The 21802-nt window shown below is 42.7% G+C and overlaps 1 protein-coding gene across 5 annotated transcripts in view; it reads right to left on the minus strand.

The window, feature by feature from the left end:
- Positions 1–21802, minus strand: part of LOC106565046 (receptor-type tyrosine-protein phosphatase T) — a 500470-nt gene that overhangs the window by 189842 nt on the left and 288826 nt on the right. For all 5 annotated transcript variants that reach the window (XM_082958989.1, XM_082958987.1, XM_014131664.3 and 2 more), the window contains exon 8: positions 11909–12205. In XM_082958989.1, the coding sequence (XP_082815115.1) occupies positions 11909–12205 (297 nt within the window). The remainder of the gene's footprint in view (positions 1–11908; positions 12206–21802) is intronic.

The following is a 21802-nucleotide window of genomic DNA, read 5'->3' on the forward strand; positions in this document are numbered from 1 at the left end:
GATGGACTCAACTAACATGAGAATGAACGATCTGACCAGAGAGGTCCAGGACCTTAAGGACAGTTAGCAGTTCTCCCAGGGAGATGTGGATGTCCTGAAAGACTCTTGCAGCATGATGATAACAAACTGTAAGCTCACGCAAGATGATATCACCACTGTCTTTCAATCATTAGTACAGATTACAGGGAAAACAGACTATCTAGAGGGACAATCGAGGAGGAATAACATCGTTGTGGATGGCATACCAGAGTCTCCAGAGTCTGAGGAGAAAGTAAGAAAAATGATCACTGAAAAGCTGCCGATAAATCACCTGTGGATCACTAGACCCAGGCCGATAGTGATCCAGTTACTAATGTTTAAGGACAAAATGGCTGTTCCTGAAAGAGCTAAGAAGTTGAGAGGAACCAATATATTCCTTATCAAGGACTACTCGGAAGCTGTGCGCCCGATGTGGAAAGAACTTATCCCAGCCATGAAAGCTGCCAGAGAGCGTGGGGACATTGCTTCAATCTGCTACGACAGGCTCATTGTCTACCCTCCCTCTCAAAAGACTGGGAGGAGTGAGACAGCCTAGCTTCCGGGTCAGTAGCTTCAGCCCCACATCACACATACACATAGACACCAGCCTGATTGACTGACTCTATTAGGCAAGCAATGTTCTTGTCATGTGTGTTTATATATATATATATATACACTGCTCAAAAAAATTAAGGCAACACCTAAATAACACAATGTAACTCCAAGTCAATCACACTTCTGTGAAATCAAACTGTCCACTTAGGAAGCAACACTGATTGACAATACATTTCACATGCTGTTGTGCAAATGGAATAGACAACAGGTGGAAATTATAGGCAATTAGCAAGACACCCCCATTAAAGGAGTGGTTCGGCAGGTGGTGACCACAGACCACTTCTCAGTTCTTATGCTTCCTGGCTGATGTTTTGGTCACTTTTGAATTCTGGCGGTGCTTTCACTCTAGTGGTAGCATGAGACGGAGTCTACAACCCACACGTGGCTCAGGTAGTGCAGCTCATCCAGGATGGCACATCAATGCGAGCTGTGGCAAGAAGGTTTGCTGTGTCTGTCAGCGTAGTGTCCAGAGCATGGAGGCGCTACCAGGAGACAGGCCAGTACATCAGGAGACGTGGAGGAGGCTGTAGGAGGGCAACAACCCAGCAGCAGGACCGCTACCTCCGCCTTTGTGCAAGGAGGAGCAGGAGGAGCACTGCTAGAGCCCTGCAAAATGACCTCCAGCAGGCCACAAATGTGCATGCGTCTGCTCAAATGGTCAGAAACAGACTCCATGAGGGTGGTATGAGGGCCCGACGTCCACAGGTAGGGGTTGTGCTTACAGCCCAACACCGTGCAGGAAGTTTGGCATTTGCCAGAGAACACCAAGATTGGCAAATTTGCCACTGGCGCCCTGTGCTCTTCACAGATGAAGCAGGTTCACACTGAGCACATGTGACAGACGTGACAGAGTCTGGAGACGCCGTGGAGAACGTTCTGCTGTCTGCAACATCCTCCAGCATGACCGGTTTGGCGGTGGGTCAGTCATGGTGTGGGGTGGCATTTCTTTGGGGGGCCGCACAGCCCTCCATGTGCTCGCCAGAGGTAGCCTGACTACCATTAGGTACCGAGACAAGATCCTCAGACCCCTTGTGAGACCATATGCTGGTGCGGTTGGCCCTGGGTTCCTCCTAATGCAAGACAATGTTAGACCTCATGTGGCTGGAGTGTGTCAGCAGTTCCTGCAAGAGGAAGGCATTGATGCTATGGACTGGCCCGCCCGTTCCCCAGACCTGAATCCAATTGAGCACATCTGGGACATCATGTCTCGCTCCATCCACCAACGCCACATTGCACCACAGACTGTCCAGGAGTTGGCGGATGCTTTAGTCCAGGTCTGGGAGGAGATCCCTCAGGAGACCATCCGCCACCTCATCAGGAGCATGCGCTGGCGTTGTAGGGAGGTCATACAGGCACGTGGAGGCCACACACACTACTGAGCCTCATTTTGACTTGTTTTAAGGACATTACATCAAAGTTGGATCAGCCTGTAGTGTGGTTTTCCACTTTAATTTTGAGTGTGACAAATCCAGACCTCCATGGGTTGATAAATTGGATTTCCATTGATTATTTTTGTGTGATTTTGTTGTCAGCACATTCAACTATGTAAAGAAAAAAGTATTTAATAAGATTATTTCATTCATTGAGATCTAGGATGTGTTATTTTAGTGTACCCTTTATTTTTTGAGCAGTATATATATATATGTATATATATATATATATATATATACATATATATATATACATATAACACCTAATCATTCAAGGGTTTTTCTTTATTTTTACGATTTTCTACATTGTAGAATAATAGAGGGATAGGGGGCGCTAGGATAGGGGGCGCTAAAGCGATTTTTGAAAAAAATTCGTGCCCATTTTAAACGGCCTCCTACTCAATCTCAGAAGCTAGGATATGCATATAATTAATACTTGTGGATAGAAAACACCCTAAAGTTTCTAAAACTGTTTGAATGGTGTCTGTGAGTATAACAGAACTCATATGGCAGTCAAAACCCCGAGACAGATGGAAACAGGAAGTGGAATTCTGAAGTGCGAACTCAACTTCATCACGTTGCCTATTAATCACACCGTGAGCTATGGTTCATTGAGCACTTCCTATTGCTTCCACTAGATGTCCCCAGTCTTCACAAATTGGTTTGAGCCTTCTACTGTTAAAATGTAATGAATGAGACGCTGTGGAACGTGGTCACGCGGAGAGGGCCATCACCATTATGACGCCGGCGCCCCTGGTTACCCTCCCCTTTCGAAACGTTTTGAAACACAATGCAATCGTCCCCCTCGAATCTTATTGGCTCTCTTGTTGAAAAACGCCCTGAAGATTTATGTTATACAACGTTTGACATGTTTGAACGAACCTAAATGGGGAAAAAATGCATTTTCTCGAAATGGCTGTACCGTGGCCGATGAAGCAGCCTTCAGACGCACTAACAAGAACAAGCTCTTGGAACATAAAGGAGTCATTTTTTCGAACGAAAATACATTTGTTGTGGACCTGGGATTCCTGGAAGTGCTTTCTGATGAAGACAACCAAAGGTAAGGGATTATTGACAATAGTATACAAGACTAGATGTGATATGCGATTGTTCCAAGATGGCTAGCCTATTGCTATTGCTAGCCTATTGTTCTGAGTTTCGCATCCCCTTTTATCGCAAAGTGTGATTACCCAGTAAAGTTATTTTTAAATCTGGCATTACAGGTGCTTTCAAGAGATATTCATCTATAAATCTTAGAATGACAATATTACATTTTAAAAATGTTTTCGAATAGTAATTTAGTAAATTGTAGCTCTGTTTCATCAGATGCATTTGAGGGAAAATAGTTAGTCAACGTTACGCACCGATGTAAAATGCTGTTTTTATATATAAATATGAACTTTATCGAACAAAAGAATGCATGTACTGTGTAACATGATGTCCTAGGTGTGTCATCTGATGAAGATTGTCAAAGGTTAGTGCTGCATTTAGCTGTTTTTTGGTTATTTGTGATGCGTGTGGTTGGTCGGAAAATGGCTTTGTGGCTACTTTTACGATATACTCCTCTAACATAATCTAATGTTTTGCTTTTGCTGTAAAGCCTTTTTGAAATCGGACAACGTGGTTCGATTCAGGAGAGGTGTATCTATAAAACGATATAATTTGAATTAAAAAAAATTCAAAAAATATTATTACATTTTGTTATGCTAATGGCGATATGAATTTTCGCTGGATGTCAAGGCCGCACAGGGGTAAAAGTAATGATGGACTGTTTATTTGAGCTGTTCTTGCCATAATATGGACTTGGTCTTTTACCAAATAGGGCTATCTTCTGTATACCACACCTACCTTGTCACACCACAACTGATTGCCTCAAACGCATTAAGAAAGAAAGAAATTCCACTAATTAACTTTTAACAAGGCACACCTGTTAATTAAAATGCATTCCAGGTGACTACCTCATGATGCTGGTTGAGAGAATGCCAAGAGTGTGCAAAGCTGTCATCAAGGCACAGGATAGCTACTTTGAAGAATCTCAAATATAACATATATTTTGATTTGTTTAACACTTTTTTGGTTACTACATGATTCCATATGTGTTATTTCATATGTCATGTCTTCACTATTATTCTATAGTGTAGAAAATACTACCAATAAACAAAAACTCTTGAATGAGTAGGTGTGTCCAAACTTTTGACTGGTACAGTATATATAGCCTTAGACCGCACTCCCGTTTCCCCTTGAAACGATATAACTGATCGAGATCTAATTACTTTAAAATAGAGATTATGTTAGTTTTCTTTTTGTTTTTACACATTGTTTATTTTTTCCATCAACACACTTGTTCAATTGTGTTGAATGGGATAAGAATGATAAGTATGCTAAACTTTAGGAAATAACATATTACATACTTTTTGTATGCTTTTAATTTTCCATTTTATTGGGCATTAAAAACTGAATAAATGAATCCTTGATGGAGCTTGTATGTTTCAGACCCTAAAGGGAAGAATCTCTAATTAAAGTTGGCATACAAACATACCCTTAACTGAAAAACAATGTTTTGCTGAAGCGGAGAAGTAATAATGTTACACAGCAAATGGGAGCTTGAGATTAAAAGGAGATGAGCATTTTTGGTATTTTGTTCAAGGGCTTGTTTTTCACATTATGTTCAAGAAACGTATGTTGTAAACAAAATGAGTCATTTTGTGCTAAAATTGGAAGTGTGTAATCAATATTTTCAGATCCATTTGTTGATGCATTTGACCTTGGTCGCCTATTGTTTACACTGTTTAACATTCAGCTACCGAGTGTAAATTGAAATGCTGTTTATTATTTATTTTTCTATGTCCATTGTAGAAAGTTTACAAACAGAAATCAACCTATTTGAAAAAAGCATTTGTTTGACAGATTTTTTTTTTTAAGATGGCGGATGTCAAGAAAAACAACAAAAAGCAGTATTGTGTTTTTCATGCAGTGCTCCATAAAAGCTGTCTCTCTAAAGTCAGATAAATCTCCAGTAAAAGGATTATTTCATCCTCACTGTTTTAAATCTCCTCAGGGACCTCACTGATTTTCTAATAATAGATGATTTAACCATCCAGGGTGCGCTCAAGACAAAACACATGCCAAATGAGAAATTGAGAACAATCCTGCCTCTCCTGTTTTTGAAGAATTAGAGCTAACAAAGAATTCCAACATGTCGAGAAATTTTCTTGGACAGTATCAGTGTTACGGTAAAAATGTCTCTTTGGTGGAATAAACATGGTTATTTGGTTGGGTGGGGGTTTGGAGGCTGACTGGGGATGACAAATATCTTTGGGCCAAGTACATCCAATGCTTCATCGACCATATGACGCTAAGCCCTGGCATCATTGCTTTCCAATCTGATTATGAATGGCAAGATCAGTGGACAACAAGTGGACATGGACACGGACACACACCCCCACACCCCATGCAACAAAGGTCTAAAGGTCTAACCCGGTGAAGCAGCCTTACTGGCCAAACAAAGAGGTGGATGCTTATGACCCTTACACAGTCCATGAACAAACATGGCAGTCTATGAAATTATGAGCAAATGTAATATTACAAAATGTGCTAGAAAGTACTGTGTTGCATGAATAATACTAAATTGATCTAAGACTAGGATTAACAATAAATGTATTGATCATTGTTGACAATAATAGACCAACAAAAACTATAAAAGTACATTGGCATTACAGTAAGTTTACAAACAGAAATCAACCTATTTGAAAAAAGCATTTGTTTGATAGATTTTTTTTTTTAAGATGGCGGATGTCAAGAAAAACAACAAAAAGCAGTATTGTGTTTTTCATGCTGTGCTCCATAAAAGCTGTCTCTCTAAAGTCAGATAAATCTCCAGTAAAAGGATTGAGAACAATCCTGCCTCTCCTGTTTTTGAAGAATTAGAGCTAACAAAGAATTCCAACATGTCGAGAAATTTTCTTGGACAGTATCAGTGTTACGGTAAAAATGTCTCTTTGGTGGAATAAACATGGTTATTTGGTTGGGTGGGGGTTTGGAGGCTGACTGGGGATGACAAATACATTGTGTGACCTAAAGAAAATAGAAAAATGTATCGTGTGACTTAAATCTAACCACTAAACTCCCAAATCTAATCTTCTTCTGGTAAACTGGGAGCTTAAATTAATGGGATTCAGTGTGGTTTCTACCTTAATTAGAACCTCCATTGTGGCTATAAAGATACTTCCATTTCAACAGCAAGGGGAAAAAGGAACATTTAAAATTCAAAGCATATTCGTGAGATGACGCATACTGCTTTAAAGCAAAAGTCATTACCATAGAAGTGCAATTAGCACCGCTGAGAACAGTCAATGTGCACTAATTACAAAATTACAACCCATAGATTACAGATTGTTCACAAAAAAACAATTTACACATTTTCTGAGACATTGCTACTCTCAACAAGTTTGAGACCTCGTGGGAGGTTTGAGCTATGATAAATGAAAAGATAACCACAGTCTTTATGGAATGAGGATATCATAGTGCAGGGATAATGGCAAGGTCTCCACAGTTTTAGGTTATACGTTACATCCAATCACACAAATACAATGTTTTCATTTGTGCTTATTAATTCCCACTGTAGTCATATTGTGTTTTGAACACTTTGATAACAGGCTGTAATCAGCATTCATTATAAAGTTATTAGAAGTGACGCCAATCATTATTGCGGTTTTAATTATCAAATCAAAATCAAATCAAATCGTATTTGTCACAAGCTCCGAATACAACAGGTGTAGACCTTATAGTGAAATGCTTACTTAAAACTGCACTGTTGGTAAGGGCTTGAAAGAAAAATACCTAAAGAAATAAGAAATAAAAGTAACAAATAATTTAAAAGCAGCAGGAAAATAACAATAAAGAGGCTATATTCAGGGGGTACCGGTACAGAGTCAATGTAGGGGGCACCGGTTAGTCGAGATAATTGAGGTAATATGTACGTGTAGGTAGAGTTATTAAAGTGACTATGCATAGGTAATAACAGATAGTAGCAGCAGCGTAAAAGTGTGTGTGTGGGGGGGACAATGTAAATAGTCTGGGTAGCCACTTGATTAGATGTTCAGGAGTCTTATGGCTTGGGGGTAGAAGCTGTTTAGAAGCATCTTTGACCTAGACTTGGCGCTCCTGTACCGCTTGCCGTGCTGTAGCAGAGAGAACAGTCTATGACTAGGGTGGCTGGAATCTTTGACCATTTATAGGGTCTTCCTCTGACACTGCCTGGTATAGAGGTCCTGGATGGCAGGAAGCTTGGCCCCAGTGATGTACTGGGCCGAACGCACTACCCTCTGTAGTGCCTTGCTGTTGGAGGCCAAGCAGTTGCCATACCAGGCAGTGATGCAACCCGTCAGGATGCTCTCGATGGTGCAGCTGTAGAACCTTTTGAGGATCTGAGGACCCATAACAAATCTTTTCAGTCTCCTGAGGGGGAATAGGTTTTGTCGTGCCCTCGTCACGACTGTCTTGGTGTGCTTGCACCATGTTAGTTTGTTGGTGTGGAACTTGAACTTGAAGCGCTCAGCCTACTCCACTACAGCCCTGTCGATGAGAATGGGGGCGTGCTCGGTCCTCATTTTCCTGTAGACAACAATCACCTCCTTTGTCTTGATCACGTTGAGGGAGAGGTTGTTGTCCTTGCACCACACGGTCAGGTCTCTGACCTCCTCTCTATAGGCTGTCTCGTCGTTGTCAGGGATTGGGCCTACCATTGTTGTGTCATCGGCAAACTTAATGATGGTGTTTGAGTTGTGCCTGGCCATGCAGTCATGAGTGAACAGGGAGTACAGGAGGAGACTGAGCACGCACCCCTGAGGGGCCCCCATGTTGAGGATCAGCGTGGCGGATGTGTTGTTACCTACCCTTACCACCTGGGGGCGGCCCATCAGGAAGTCCAGGATCCAGTTGCAGAGGGAGGTGTTTAGTCCCAGAGTCCTTAGCTTAGTGATGAGCTTTGAGGGCAATACGGTGTTGAACGCTGAGCTGTAGTTAATGAACAGCATTCTCACATAGGTGTTCCTTTTGTCCAGGTGTGAAAGGGCAGTGTGGAGTGCAATAGAGATTGCATCATCTGTGGATCTGTTGGGGCGGTATGCAAATTGGAGTGGGTCTATGGTTTCTGGGATAATGGTGTTGATGTGAGCCAAGACCAGCCTTTCAAAGCACTTCATGGCTACAGACATGAGTGCTATGGGTAAGTAGTCATTTAGGCAGGTTACCTTAGTGTTCTTGGGCACAGGGACTATGGTGGTCTGCTTGAAACATGTTGTTATTACAAACATAGACAGGGAGAGGTTGAAAATGTCAGTGAAGACACTTGCCAGTTGGTCAGCGCATGCTCGGAGTACACGTCCTGGTAATCTGTCTGGCCCTGCGGCCTTGTGAATCTTGACCTGTTTAAAGGTCTTACATCGACTGCGGAGAGCGTGATCACACAGTTGTTCGGAACAGCTGATGCTCTCATACATGTTTCAGTGTTACTTGCCTTCGTGACACTTGGCAGCTCTCGGCTGTGCTTCCCTTTGTAGTCTATAATAGTTTGCAAGACCTGCCACATCCAACGAGCATTGGAGCCGGTGTAGTACAATTCGAGCTTAGTCCTGTATTGACACTTTGCCTGTTAGATGGTTCGTCGGAGGGCATAGCGAGATTTCTTATTAGCTTCCGAGTCCCACTCCTTGAAAACGGCAGCTCTACCCATTAGCTCAGTGCGGATGTTGCCTGTAATCCATGGCTTCTGGTTGGGGTATGTACGTACAGTCACTGTGGGGACGATGGCATCGATGCACTTATTGATGAAATCAGTGACTGATGTGGGGTACTCCTCAATGCCATCAGAAGAATCCCGGAACATATTCCACTCTGTGCTAGCAACACAGTCCTGAAGCTTAGCATCTGCTTCATCTGACCACTTTTTTATTGACCGAGTCACTGGTGCTTCCTGCTTGAATTATTGCTTGTATGCAGGCATCAGGAGGATAGAATTATGGTCAGATTTGCCAAATGGAGGGCGAAGGAGAGCTTTGTACGCGTGAGTATCTGTGTGTGGAGTAAAGGTGGTCTAGAGTTTTTTTCCCTCTGGTTGCACATTTAACATGCTGGTAGAAATGAGGTAAAACGGATTTAAGTTTCCTTGCATTAAAGTTCCCGGCCACTAGGAGCGCCGCCTCTGCATGAGTGTTTTCCTGTTTGCATACAGCTCATTGAGTGCGGTCTTAGTGCCAGCATCGGTTTGTGGTGGTAAATAAACTACTACGAAGAATATAGATGAATACTCTCTAGCTAGGTAGATAGTGGTCTACAGCTTATCATGAGATACTCTACCTTAGGCGAGCAAAACCTAGAGATTTCCTTAGATATCGTGCACCAGCTGTTGTTTACAAATATACATAGACCGCTACCCCTTGTTTTACCAGAGGCTGCTGTTCAAATCATGTCGTCGTTCAGCCACGAATCGGTGAAACATAAGATATTACAGTTTTTTATGTCCCGTTGTTAGGATACACGTGCTTGTAGTTTGTCCACTTTATTATCGAGCGATTGTACGTTGGCCAATAGTACCAATGGCAAAGGCAGATTAGCCACTCGTCGCTGGATCCTGACAAGGCACCCGATCTCCTTCCGCAAAACCTTTCTCCTGTGAATGACGGGAATGAGGCCCTGTTCGGGTGTCTGGAGTAAATCCCTCTCGTCCGACACATTAATTAGTGTATCAATTAAGGTCTTACTATGTTTCCATCAACTTGCAGTTCTATCAAGCTTGTGCCTTTACGGCAAAGCATTGTCTGTTTGAATACATGCATGAAGCAACAACAATAATGTCAACTATCTGTAGCCATCAAGGAGGCTATTCGAAGAAGTAAGCTATCGTGATCTATTTTTAAAGGCAATAATTTGAAATAAAGACACAATATGATGCATAGAAATATCTCTCTCTCTCATTGACAAATGTGTATTTGTTTGTGTCATATTTTTGTCATGTGCAGAGATAAGGAATTTAGGCACCGTCCCCAGCCGGGCTAGTAGAAAGCAATTTATCCAAAACCATGTGATATTTCAAAAGACAACATTTTACTATCCTTGGGCTAGTATCCCTATGTGTACAGACAGCTGGTCTACAGTTAAACCCCTTGCATGTACAGTGGGGGAAAAAAGTATTTAGTCAGCCACCAATTGTGCAAGTTCTCCCACTTAAAAAGATGAGAGAGGCCTGTAATTTTCATCATAGGTACACGTCAACAATGACAGACAAAATGAGAAAAAAAATCCAGAAAATCACATTGTAGGATTTTTAATGAATTTATTTGCAAATTATGGTGGAAAATAAGTATTTGGTCAATAACAAAAGTTTATCTCAATACTTTGTTATATACCCTTTGTTGGCAATGACACAGGGCAAACGTTTTCTGTAAGTCTTCACAAGGTTTTCACACACTGTTGTTGGTATTTTGGTCCATTCCTCCATGCAGATCTCCTCTAGAGCAGTGATGTTTTGGGGCTGTCGCTGGGTAACACGGACTTTCAACTCCCTCCAAAGATTTTCTATGGGGTTGAGATCTGGAGACTGGCTAGGCCACTCCAGGACCTTGAAATGCTTCTTACGAAGCCACTCCATCATTGCCCGGGCGGTGTGTTTGGGATCATTGTCATGCTGAAAGACCCAGCCACATTTCATCTTCAATGCCCTTGCTGATGGAAGGGGGTTTTCACTCAAAATCTCACGATACATGGCCCCATTCATTCTTTCCTTTACACGGATCAGTCATCCTGGTCCCTTTGCAGAAAAACAGCCCCAAAGCATGATGTTTCCACCCCCATGCTTCACAGTAGGTATGGTGTTCTTTGGATGCAACTCAGCATTCTTTGTCCTCCAAACACGACGAGTTGAGATTTTACCAAAAAGTTCTATTTTGGTTTCATCTGACCATATGACATTCTCCCAATCCTCTTCTGGATCATCCAAATGCTCTCTAGCAAACTTCAGACGGGCCTGGACATGTACTGGCTTAAGCAGGGGGACACGTCTGGCACTGCAGGATTTGAGTCCCTGGCGGCGTAGTGTGTTACTGATGGTAGGCTTTGTTACTTTGGTCCCAGCTCTCTGCAGGTCATTCACTAGGTCCCCCCGTGTGCTTCTGGGATTTTTGCTCACCGTTCTTGTGATCATTTTGACCCCACGGGGTGAGATCTTGCGTGGAGCCCCAGATCGAGAGAGATTATCAGTGGTCTTGTATGTCTTCCATTTCCTAATAATTGCTCCCACAGTTGATTTCTTCAAACCAAGCTGCTTACCTATTGCAGATTCAGTCTTCCCAGCCTGGTGCTGGTCTACAATTTTGTTTCTGGTGTCCTTTGACAGCTCTTTGGTCTTGGCCATAGTGGAGTTTGGAGTGTGACTGTTTGAGGTTGTGGACAGGTGTCTTTTATACTGATAACAAGTTCAAACAGGTGCCATTAATACAGGGAACAAGTGGAGGACAGAGGAGCCTCTTAAAGAAGAAGTTACAGGTCTGTGAGAGCCAGAAATCTTGTTTGTAGGTGACCAAATACTTATTTTCCACCATAATTTGCAAATAAATTCATAAAAAATCCTACAATGTGATTTTCTGGATTTTCTTTTCTACTTTTGTCTGTCATAGTTGATGTGTACCTATGATGAAAATTACAGGCCTCTCTCATCTTTTTAAGTGGGAGAACTTGCACAATTGGTGGCTGACTAAATACTTTTTCCCCCACTGTATTTGAACTAGGAACAGGACAAGACAGTGGAACAAAGACAAAACCACTAAAGACACAAATACTCTGACACACACCATCCTCCTCTGTCTGCTTGACGATCTCCTCACTCTCCTTGCTTCCCTCTGGGTTGGCGAGGACCAGGCGAAGGCGTACAGTGACGAAGGGCCTCAGGCCCCGCAAGGTGAAGTGGGATGATGTCTGGATCAATTCCTCGGCGGCAAACTCCTGCTGGTTGAACACATACTGGTACTGCACTGTCAGGTTGTAGCTGTGGCAGCGTGTCACGGCGTAGCCAAATGTCTCCCACTGCAGGGTGAGCTGGCGGGCCCGAATGTCCACCACATTGACATTCTGAGGCCCGTGGACTGGGTCTGAAGGCAGAAGGAGAAAGAGAGGAAAAGGGGTTAGACTTTGTGAACATATCCTCATATCCAACCATTGGCAAATTAAGAGGAACTGACTGCCTCACTGCTTAGGGATCCCATAATTGATTGCACAGGATGAGCCGATGTTGGATGGCATTGAGTCACATGAGGAAACAAAAAACCTGAACTGCTATTCCTGTATTTTGGAGATAGTTGTTTAGCACAGTAGAGTTGTTTAGCACTTTGATCAAGTCTACCTCTTTGATAAATCTCCACTAACCCCCCCATGGATGTCCGGTGGGCTATCACAACAGTATCATCCACGTGTTGCGAGTATCATGGTTAAGTTGATATACCATGCATGAGTGAATGACAAAAGGATTGCTCAAACAAAGCCCTTTAGCCTCAAGGTCATTCTATTTCCCCTAGGTTAGCTAATAACAACATCTAAATCATACAAGATGGTGGGAGACAAAACCGCCCTTCCATTTGGGTTCTGTTTGGGTGCATCTGGGTGGGACTTGAAATTTAAACGGTTTTGTCTGATTTTACAAGATGAAAAGCCTGTACTGTAATCTGGACAAACCAAAGCTAAGTGCACAAACAACTGGCATTTGGGTGCAGAGCTCTTGAACCTTTAGAACTGGTTGTTAAGAAGCCCCTCGAATCTTATCGATGGCATCATCCAAAAAAGAATTTATGTAATTCCTGAATACTTTATTGTTTGGAGATACAGTACAATGTTTTGATGATGTCTACATTATGATATGAGTGATGTTATAATATGGGTCTGTAAAAAGGAGACCAGCAAGCTACATGTATTGCAGTTGTGGTAAACTACACAGTGATCAATATAAATACCGATAAATCTACATTTTCATCTATCACATACTACTATTCTCCACAGAACACAAAACACAGCAACTTGACGACTTTGTGTAATACAGACTTATTATGCATGCTTAGTTCAAGGCCTCACATTAGTGGAACTGATTGAGAATAATGCTGAACAACAAAGCCCAAATCCCCAGGTCTGAATGGGCCTGATTAGGGCTAATCTACGGCTAATCAGGGTTCATTTCGGAAATCAGCTCTAAGAAGATTGCTAATTTCAGTCTAGAAAATTCAATAGGGGGAACTCCCTAGGTCAGCAGACAAAAAAATAGTGACATCTGTGAAGCCTGAGTTATAACTTTGCTTTTGTCGTTAAGTCAGTGAAGGCATCTCCTGAGTTGCCCTTGATCTTGACAAATAATGACTCAGTGTTGTCATTGTTATTTATACCCTTTCTCCCCCTCTTCCTCCTCCAGCTCCTCTCAGCTATCTACCCCAAATGAAGCAGAGGGAAAGAGGGAGTGAAGGAGGGAGGGAGTAAGGGATGGAGGGATGGTAGGGGGCTAGCATTGGGCATGACTCAAGTCTCATTAATCAAGGAACATGGCGGTCGGCAGTGTTTGGCACACACTGAGAATGGGCAACTGAGAGGGTTGCTATGCCATGGGTGAGCTGATTCCACCCCAGGTAGGGAAAGGGGGATATCTAGTCATTTGAACAACTGAATGCCTTCAACTAAAATGTGTCTTCCGCATTTAACCCAACCCCTCTGAATCAGAGGTGTGCAGGGGGCTGACGTAATCGACATCCATGTCTTCAGGCGCCCGGGGAACAGTTGGTTAACTGCCTTGCTCAGGGGCAGAACGACAGATTTTTACCTTGTCAGCTCGGGGATTCAATCCAGAAACCTTTCGGTTACTGGCCCAATGCTCTAACCACTAGGCTACCTGCTATAGAAACATTAATAATCATTGATTGTGATACAGTTTTCGAAGCATATGTTGATATGCCCCTTATCTTTCATATCAGCAGAAAAAGAGTCCCGTGCGGCTCAGTTTGTAGAGCATGGTACTTGCAACACCAGGGTTGTTTTTTAAATATTTTTTTATATACTGCTCAAAAAAATAAAGAGAACACTAAAATAACACATCCTAGATCTGAATGAATTAAATAATCTTATTAAAGACTTTTTTCTTTACATAGTTGAATGTGCTGACAACAAAATCACACAAAAATAATCAATGGAAATCCAATTTATCAACCCATGGAGGACTGGATTTGGAGTCACACTCAAAATTAAAGTGGAAAACCACACTACAGGCTGATCCAACTTTGATGAAATGTCCTTAAAACAAGTCAAAATGAGGCTCAGTAGTGTGTGTGGCCTCCACGTGCCTGTATGACCTCCCTACAACACCTGGGCATGCTCCTGATGAGGTGGTGGATGGTCTCCTGAGGGATCTCCTCCCAGACCTGGACTAAAGCATCCGCCAACTCCTGGACAGTCTGTGGTGCAATGTGGTGTTGGTGGATGGAGCGAGACATGATGTCCCAGATGTGCTCAATTGGATTCAGGTCTGGGGAACGGGCAGGCCAGTCCATAGCATCAATGCCTTCCTCTTGCAGGAACTGCTGACATACTCCAGCCACATGAGGTCTAGCATTGTCTTGCATTAGGAGGAACCCAGGGCCAACCGCACCAGCATATGGTCTCACAAGGGGTCTGACGATCTCATCTCGGTACCTAATGGCAGTCAGGCTACCTCTGGCGAGCACATGGAGGGCTGTGCGGCCCCCGAAAGAAATGCCACCCCACACCATGACTGACCCACCGCCAAACCGGTCATGCTGGAGGATGTTGCAGGCAGCAGAACGTTCTCCACGGCGTCTCCAGACTCTGTTACGTCTGTCACATGTGCTCAGTGTGAATCTGCTGTCATCTGTGAAGAGCACAGGGCGCCAGTGGCGAATTTGCCAATCTTGGTGTTCTCTGGCAAATGCCAAACGTCCTGCACGGTGTTGGGCTGTAAGCACAACCCCCACCTGTGGACGTCGGGCCCTCATACCACCTGAGTCTGTTTCTGACCGTTTGAGCAGAAACATGCACATTTGTGGCCTGCTGGAGGTCATTTTTCAGGGCTTTGGCAGTGCTCCTCCTGCTCCTCCTTGAACAAAGGCGGAGGTAGCGGTCCTGCTGCTGGGTTGTTGCCCTCCTACGGCCTCCTCCACGTCTCCTGATGTACTGGCCTGTCTCCTGGTAGCGCCTCCATGCTCTGGACACTACGCTGACAGACACAGCAAACCTTCTTGCCACAGCTTGCATTGATGTGCCATCCTGGATGAGCTGCACTACCTGAGCCACTTGTGTGGGTTGTAGACTCCGTCTCATGCTACCACAAGAGTGAAAGCACCACCAGCATTCAAAAGTGACCAAAACATCACCAAGGAAGCATAGGAACTGGTCTGTGGTCACCACCTGCAGAACCACTCCTTTATTGGGGGTGTCTTGCTAATTGCCTATAATTTCCACCTGTTGTCTATTCCATTTGCACAACAGCATGTGAAAATTATTGTCAATCAGTGTTGCTTCCTAAGTGGACAGTTTGATTTCACAGAAGTGTGATTGACTTGGAGTTACATTGTGTTGTTTAAGTGTTCCCTTTATTTTTTTGAGCAGTGTATATATGTTTTTTAAACCTTTATTTTACTAGGCAAGTCAGTTAAGAACAAATTCTTATTTTCAATGATGGCCTAGGAACAGTGGGTTAACTGTCTTGTTCAGGGGCAGAATGACAGATTTTTACCTTGTCAGCACGGGGCTTCGATCTAGCAACCTTTCGGTTCCTAGTCCCAACGCTCTAACCACTAGGCTACCTGCCGCCCCATGGGGGACCAGTTTGATACACACTGGGGACCAGTACAAAAAATGTATTGTCTGCTAAATGACAAAAATGTGTGTATATATATATATATATATATATATATATATATATATATATATATATATATATATATATATATATATATATATATATATACAGTGCCATCGGAAAGTATTCAGACCCCTTCCCTTTTTCAAAATGTTCTTACGTTACAGCCTTATTCTAAAATTAATAAAAAATCTACATAGTAATCTACAAAAAAAAACCCATAATAACATAACAAAAACAGGTTTGTAGAGTTTTTTGCTAATTCATAAATAAAATAAAAAAACATAAATAAGTTATTTACATAAGTATTCAGCCCCTTTGCGTCCTGTTTCCATTGATCACCCTTGAGATGTTTCTACAACTATATTGGAGTCCACCTGTGGTAAATTCAATTGATTGGACATGATTTGGAAAGGCACACACCTGTCTATATAAGGTCCCACAGTTGACAGTGCATGTCAGAGCAAAAACCAAGCCATGAGGTTGAAGGAATGGTCTGTAGAGCTCCGAGACAGGATTGTGTCGAGGCCCCGATCTGGGGAAGGGTACCCCCAAAAAATGATCTTGTCTGATGAAACCAAGATTGAACTCTTTGGCCTGAATGCCAAGCGTCACGTCTGGAGGAAACCTGGCACTATCCCTACGGTGAAGCAAGGTGGTGGCAGCGCTCCTCCAGAACGCTCAGGACATCAGACTGGGGCAAAGGTTCACCTTCCAACAGGACAATGACCCTAAGCACACAGACAAGACAATGCAGGAGTGGCTTTAGGACAAGTCTCTGAATGTCCTTGAGTGGTCCAGTCAGAGCCCGGACTTGACCCTGATCAAACATCTCTGGAGAGACCTGAAAATAGTTGTGCAGCAACGCTCCCCATCCAACCTGACTTGAGAGGATATGCAAAGAAAAATCTGAGAAACTCCCCAAATACAGGTGTGTCAAGCTTGTATCATCATATCCAAGATGACTTGATGCTGTAATCGCTGCCAAAGGTGCTTCAACAAAGTACTGAGTAAAGGTTTTTTCCATTTTCCATTTTGAATAAATTTGCAAAAATTTCCCCAAAACAGTTTATTGCTTTGTCATTATGGGGTATTGTGTGTAGATTGATGAGGGGAAAAAACGATTTCATACATTTTATAATAAGGCTATAACCTAACAAAATATGGAAAAAGTCAAAGGGTCTGAATACTTCCCGAAGGAACTGTATATATAAAGGTGTGTAGTAATTAAACTTTTTTTGTTTGTTTCCAAAACCTTACCGCAAGTAATGTATGTCAATGTTTAGAGCAAGCGGCGGGGCTCTTAACAAAAGTTCCCCGGGAAGAAGATACCTTCATCAATAGGCGCTAAGCTAGTTAGCGTCTATGAATGGGCTAGACCCTGTCATAGCCTACCAACAGGACCCAGAGTTTTACCTGACCAGGTCATGAGATCAGGAAAAACTCCAGGCCCCAGAAAAGACAAGCACAAATTTTGCCACACCACTTTTTAACCCCTCTGATTCGCAATATCTACATTCTACAGTCTAACAGTGCAATCTAAAACATTTTTTTACATCATGATTATGAAGGGGATATGAATGCTCCATAATGGTCTCAGTGCCCCTAGGATTCAGTACCAAAAGCCTCCTAAAGACAAGATAAGCCCCCCCAGAGATACGTGACTTAAGCAAATTGGATTAACACGACTGCAAGCAGATGTTCCAGAGACTCTTTTTTTATTTGTTTTTAATTACTCCCGTCATGTTTGAAAAGCGACTCCAAAGTTGGAGGGAAAACTGCATGTTTTAATTTAGCAAAATTGTATCTGCATGAGAGAGTTGTATCTGCATAGAAGCTCCCTCCATTTTTCTTCAAACTGATAAAGAATATGCAGAGATTCACAAATGATTTGATAACTAAGCTTTATATACAAAATCCAAGTTGGATATTGCAATAGAGATGAACACAAAGTTCAGGGCCTTTTAGGGTGAAACTTAAGAAAGAAAGGAGATGCGTGGATCGAAACTTTCCAAAATGTCACAACATCGGTTTAGCTTGACACAGACTTGGAACTACCTGCTGCTCCTTTGTTATTGGATAGGGTGGTTGTTTTGTTCATTTGCTAAATGGCGTTATTGACCTCCATCTTCCTCAAGGGGACTCTGGTCCATAGAACGGTGTAGAAAGATGTTGATGCAATTTCTTTGAAGCCCATTGAATCCCTCACTGTCTATCGTCCCTATTGTTTTTTTTAACCTTTATTTAACTAGGCAAGTCAGTTAAGAACGAATTCTTATCTTCAATGACACCCTAGGAACTGTGTTATTAACTGCCATGTTCAGGGGCAGAACGACAGATTTTTACCTTGTCAGCTCGGGGATTCGATCTTGCAACCTTTCGATTGCTAGTCCAACGCTCTAAACACTAGACTACCTGCCGCCCCTATAATCACCAAGGCCTAGAAAATTCCCCTCTACTTCACGACAGCCATTGTACCCTGCAAGTACTACAATGTCCAGCAATTCCCACTCACAATTGTCATACAAAAAACACGGATACAGTGGTGGGACGTTGTCCATCTTTGTTTGAAAGACCGAGAGATTGTGATGCCTTCTAGCTGTGTGTAAGTGTAACTGAGGGTACAGTCAGGATGAGGTCGAATGGTGTTTAAGTGTGTAGGACAGGTGAAAGTGGAAGGCCGATGGAATCCGATGTTTTCATGTCGTTTCAGTGAGAGGTATTAACAGGGGTAGCAATCTTGGTGCAATAGAAGAACACACAAGTTCACTAGGTTTTCCAATGGAGCATGGGACCTGGATTTGTTTGAGTTCCTTTGAGTCATTTTACAGAGTAGACTACAGTACATGTTCTTAACAACTCAATATATCTCTGTAGCCTACACTTTCATCAAACCTAATATTGAATTGTGTGGGTCTATCCATGAGTGCACAGGGCATGCAGGAAAAATCCAGCCCCACTTTATATAAGGAATCACAAATGAGTTGTCCGACCTTCAGTACAAAAGCCCTGCACTTCCGCCCAATGGCAAAAAGCATCCTGTTCACATCCTGTGACATTCTAAACCCCCATCATTTGAAGTTTGCTATCTCAGTTTAATGAGGGATTCTGGAGTGCAACTCAAACACACACACGCACACAAAAATATATACACACACGCACACCCCTGGTGGTTTGTGAGAGCTGGAGAGGCAGAAAACTTCCTGACTGCTAAAGTCCTGGTGTTGGCTGGTCTTTCCATTTCCCGGGCCACAGGTCACCCTTTAAAGCAGAGAGCAATTAGGGAGGAAGAGTGGTGGAGCGGAACCGAGTACAACTGTTACCTTAATTACCTGGGCTCTGCCCGTGTGGCTCCCCGCCACTCTCTCACTACTCCAACAGGCTCCTTTACAGCCCTTCCAATAAATATACCCATTGATTAATTTGCCTGAACCTGAGGTTTAAATTGCATTCATGTCTGAGGCATGTATCTGTGTAGAGCTAAGATTATGTAAAAACTTGATTGAGACTAATCAAAAGTGCAGTTTTATTGAGATTCCAAGATAATAAAATATTGTAGAGGCAATCTGCAGTTCAAACAACAGCAACGCGAACACCCCGCCACCTTTGCGGCTAGAGAAATGTAACCACCCTAAAGTGAAAACAATGGGGCTATGGATGCAAGGACTGACCATCCATGAGATCAAAATGATACAGTGTTTGTTTACAATCACATTGTTTACACACAAATGAGCAAAACAAGCTTATATTTTGGGTTCTGATGAGGTCTGACAGTTGAACTTAGCTAATGAGGCATTTATAAGTTATATGTGTTAATAATCAATGGCTATATGTCCTTAATTGAAAGTTAAAAACTACGTAGCAATCACAGATTTCCCCTTTAAAAGGTGAGGGCTACTGTATATATTATTAAAGCTCTTTGCATCCCTCTTATGCTATATATTGGCAAAATGTGGTCTCACATTGTTCTCAAGGCTGGATTCCTGTTAAGCATTGCTAAAGTGCACCGCTCTATTCAGTCGCCGCTCAATAGCCCTCAACCGCTCTCCAATTTCACCCACTCGCCAAAAGCCCCTTGCCATTTTATCAGAGCCTTACAGCATGCAGCATGAGCCCATTCAATTCCTTCCCAAGTGTGCGGCACCACCTCCATTTGGTAGACGAGAGACGTGGAAACAGGGATAGGGGCATTCAGCCAACCGAAACAAGCGGAAGAGTATGATAATACACTGAACAAAAATATAAACGCAACACGTAACAATTTCAAAGATTTGACTTTGAGTTACAGTTCATATAAGGAAATCGGGCAATTTAAATAAATTCATTAGGCCCTAATCTATGGATTTCTAATGACTGGGAATACAGGTATGCATCTGTTGGTCACAAATACTTTTAAAAAAAGTAGGGGCGTGGATCAGAAACCAGTCAGTATCGGGCGTGACAACCATTGCCTCATGCAGTGCAACACATCTCCTCATGCAGTGCAACACATCTCCTAGAGTTGATCAAGCTGTTGATTGTGGCTTGTGAAATGTTTTCCCACTCCTCTTCGATGGCTGTGCAAAGTTTGTTGGATATTGGCGGGAACTGGAACACGCTGTTGTACACGTTCATCCAGAGCATCCCAAACATGCTCAATGGGTGACATGTCTGGTGAGTATGCATTTTCAGCTTCCTTGTGTAGAGATCCTTGCGACATAGGGCCGTGCATTATCATGCTGAAACATGAGGTGATGGAGGTGGATAAATGGCACGACAATGGGCCTCAGGATCTCGTCAAGGTATCTCTGTGCATTCAAATTGCTATTGATAAAATGTAATTGTGTTTGTTGTCTGTAGCTTATGACTGCCCATACCATGTGGCACTCTGTTCACAACGATGACATCAGCAAACTGCTAGTCCCCACACAACGCCATGCATGTGGTCTGCGGTTGTGAGGCCGGTTGGACGTACTGCCACATTTTTTTTAAAACAACTGAGGCGGCTTATGGTAGAGAAATCAAAATTAAACTCTCTGGCAACAACTCTGGTGGACATTCCTGCTGTCAGCATGCCTATTGCATGCTCCCTCAAAACTTGAGACATCTGTGGCATTGTGTTGTGCGACAAAATGCACAGCACAAAGTGCACCTATGTAATGATCATGCTGTTTAATCAGCTTCTTGATATGCCACACCTGTCAGGTGGATGGATTATATTGGCAAATGAGAAATACTCACTTACAGGGATGTAAACAAATTTGTGCACACAATTTTAGAGAAAGAAGCTTTTTGTACGTATGTAACATTTCTGGGATCTTTTATTTCAGCTCATGAAACGAGACCAACACTATCTGTTGCATTTATATTTTTGTTCAGTGCATAACAAACAAATACAAAACCAGAAACGGTGTGTATTCTTCTTCCAAAATGAATAACTTGAAAACAAAAGAATGGTGGTGGTGGGGAGAGAGAGAGAGAAAAGCAATCTAAATTGTGGTGAGAACAGAGTGTAGACTGATGGCACCGAGACTACACAGCTAGCATCGTATCTCCTCAACACCATTAGCACCTTCACCAGCACCGCCTGCCACCCACCTCTTCCCCAAAAGGGTCTGTATCGAGAGATCCTTCTGGTTATTATTACGCTCTCCCTACAGTGGAGTTGGTGAGCTGAGAAAGCAATCATCCTTCCCCCTCAGAATGAATCAAACCGGCACTCATTCCAATAATTTAGGCTCACTGGAAGAAAATATCTTACTCCACTCGCTGCTTCCCCCGGTAATGAGTTCTCACAATGAGGATCAAGATACATCAAATGCCCACAGATAGATTCTCAGGTACACTCACTCTCTCAGTC

The sequence above is a fragment of the Salmo salar genome, chromosome 12 (assembly GCF_965601325.2).
Source record: "Salmo salar chromosome 12, fSalSal1, whole genome shotgun sequence".
NCBI classification, from domain to species: Eukaryota; Metazoa; Chordata; class Actinopteri; order Salmoniformes; family Salmonidae; genus Salmo; species Salmo salar.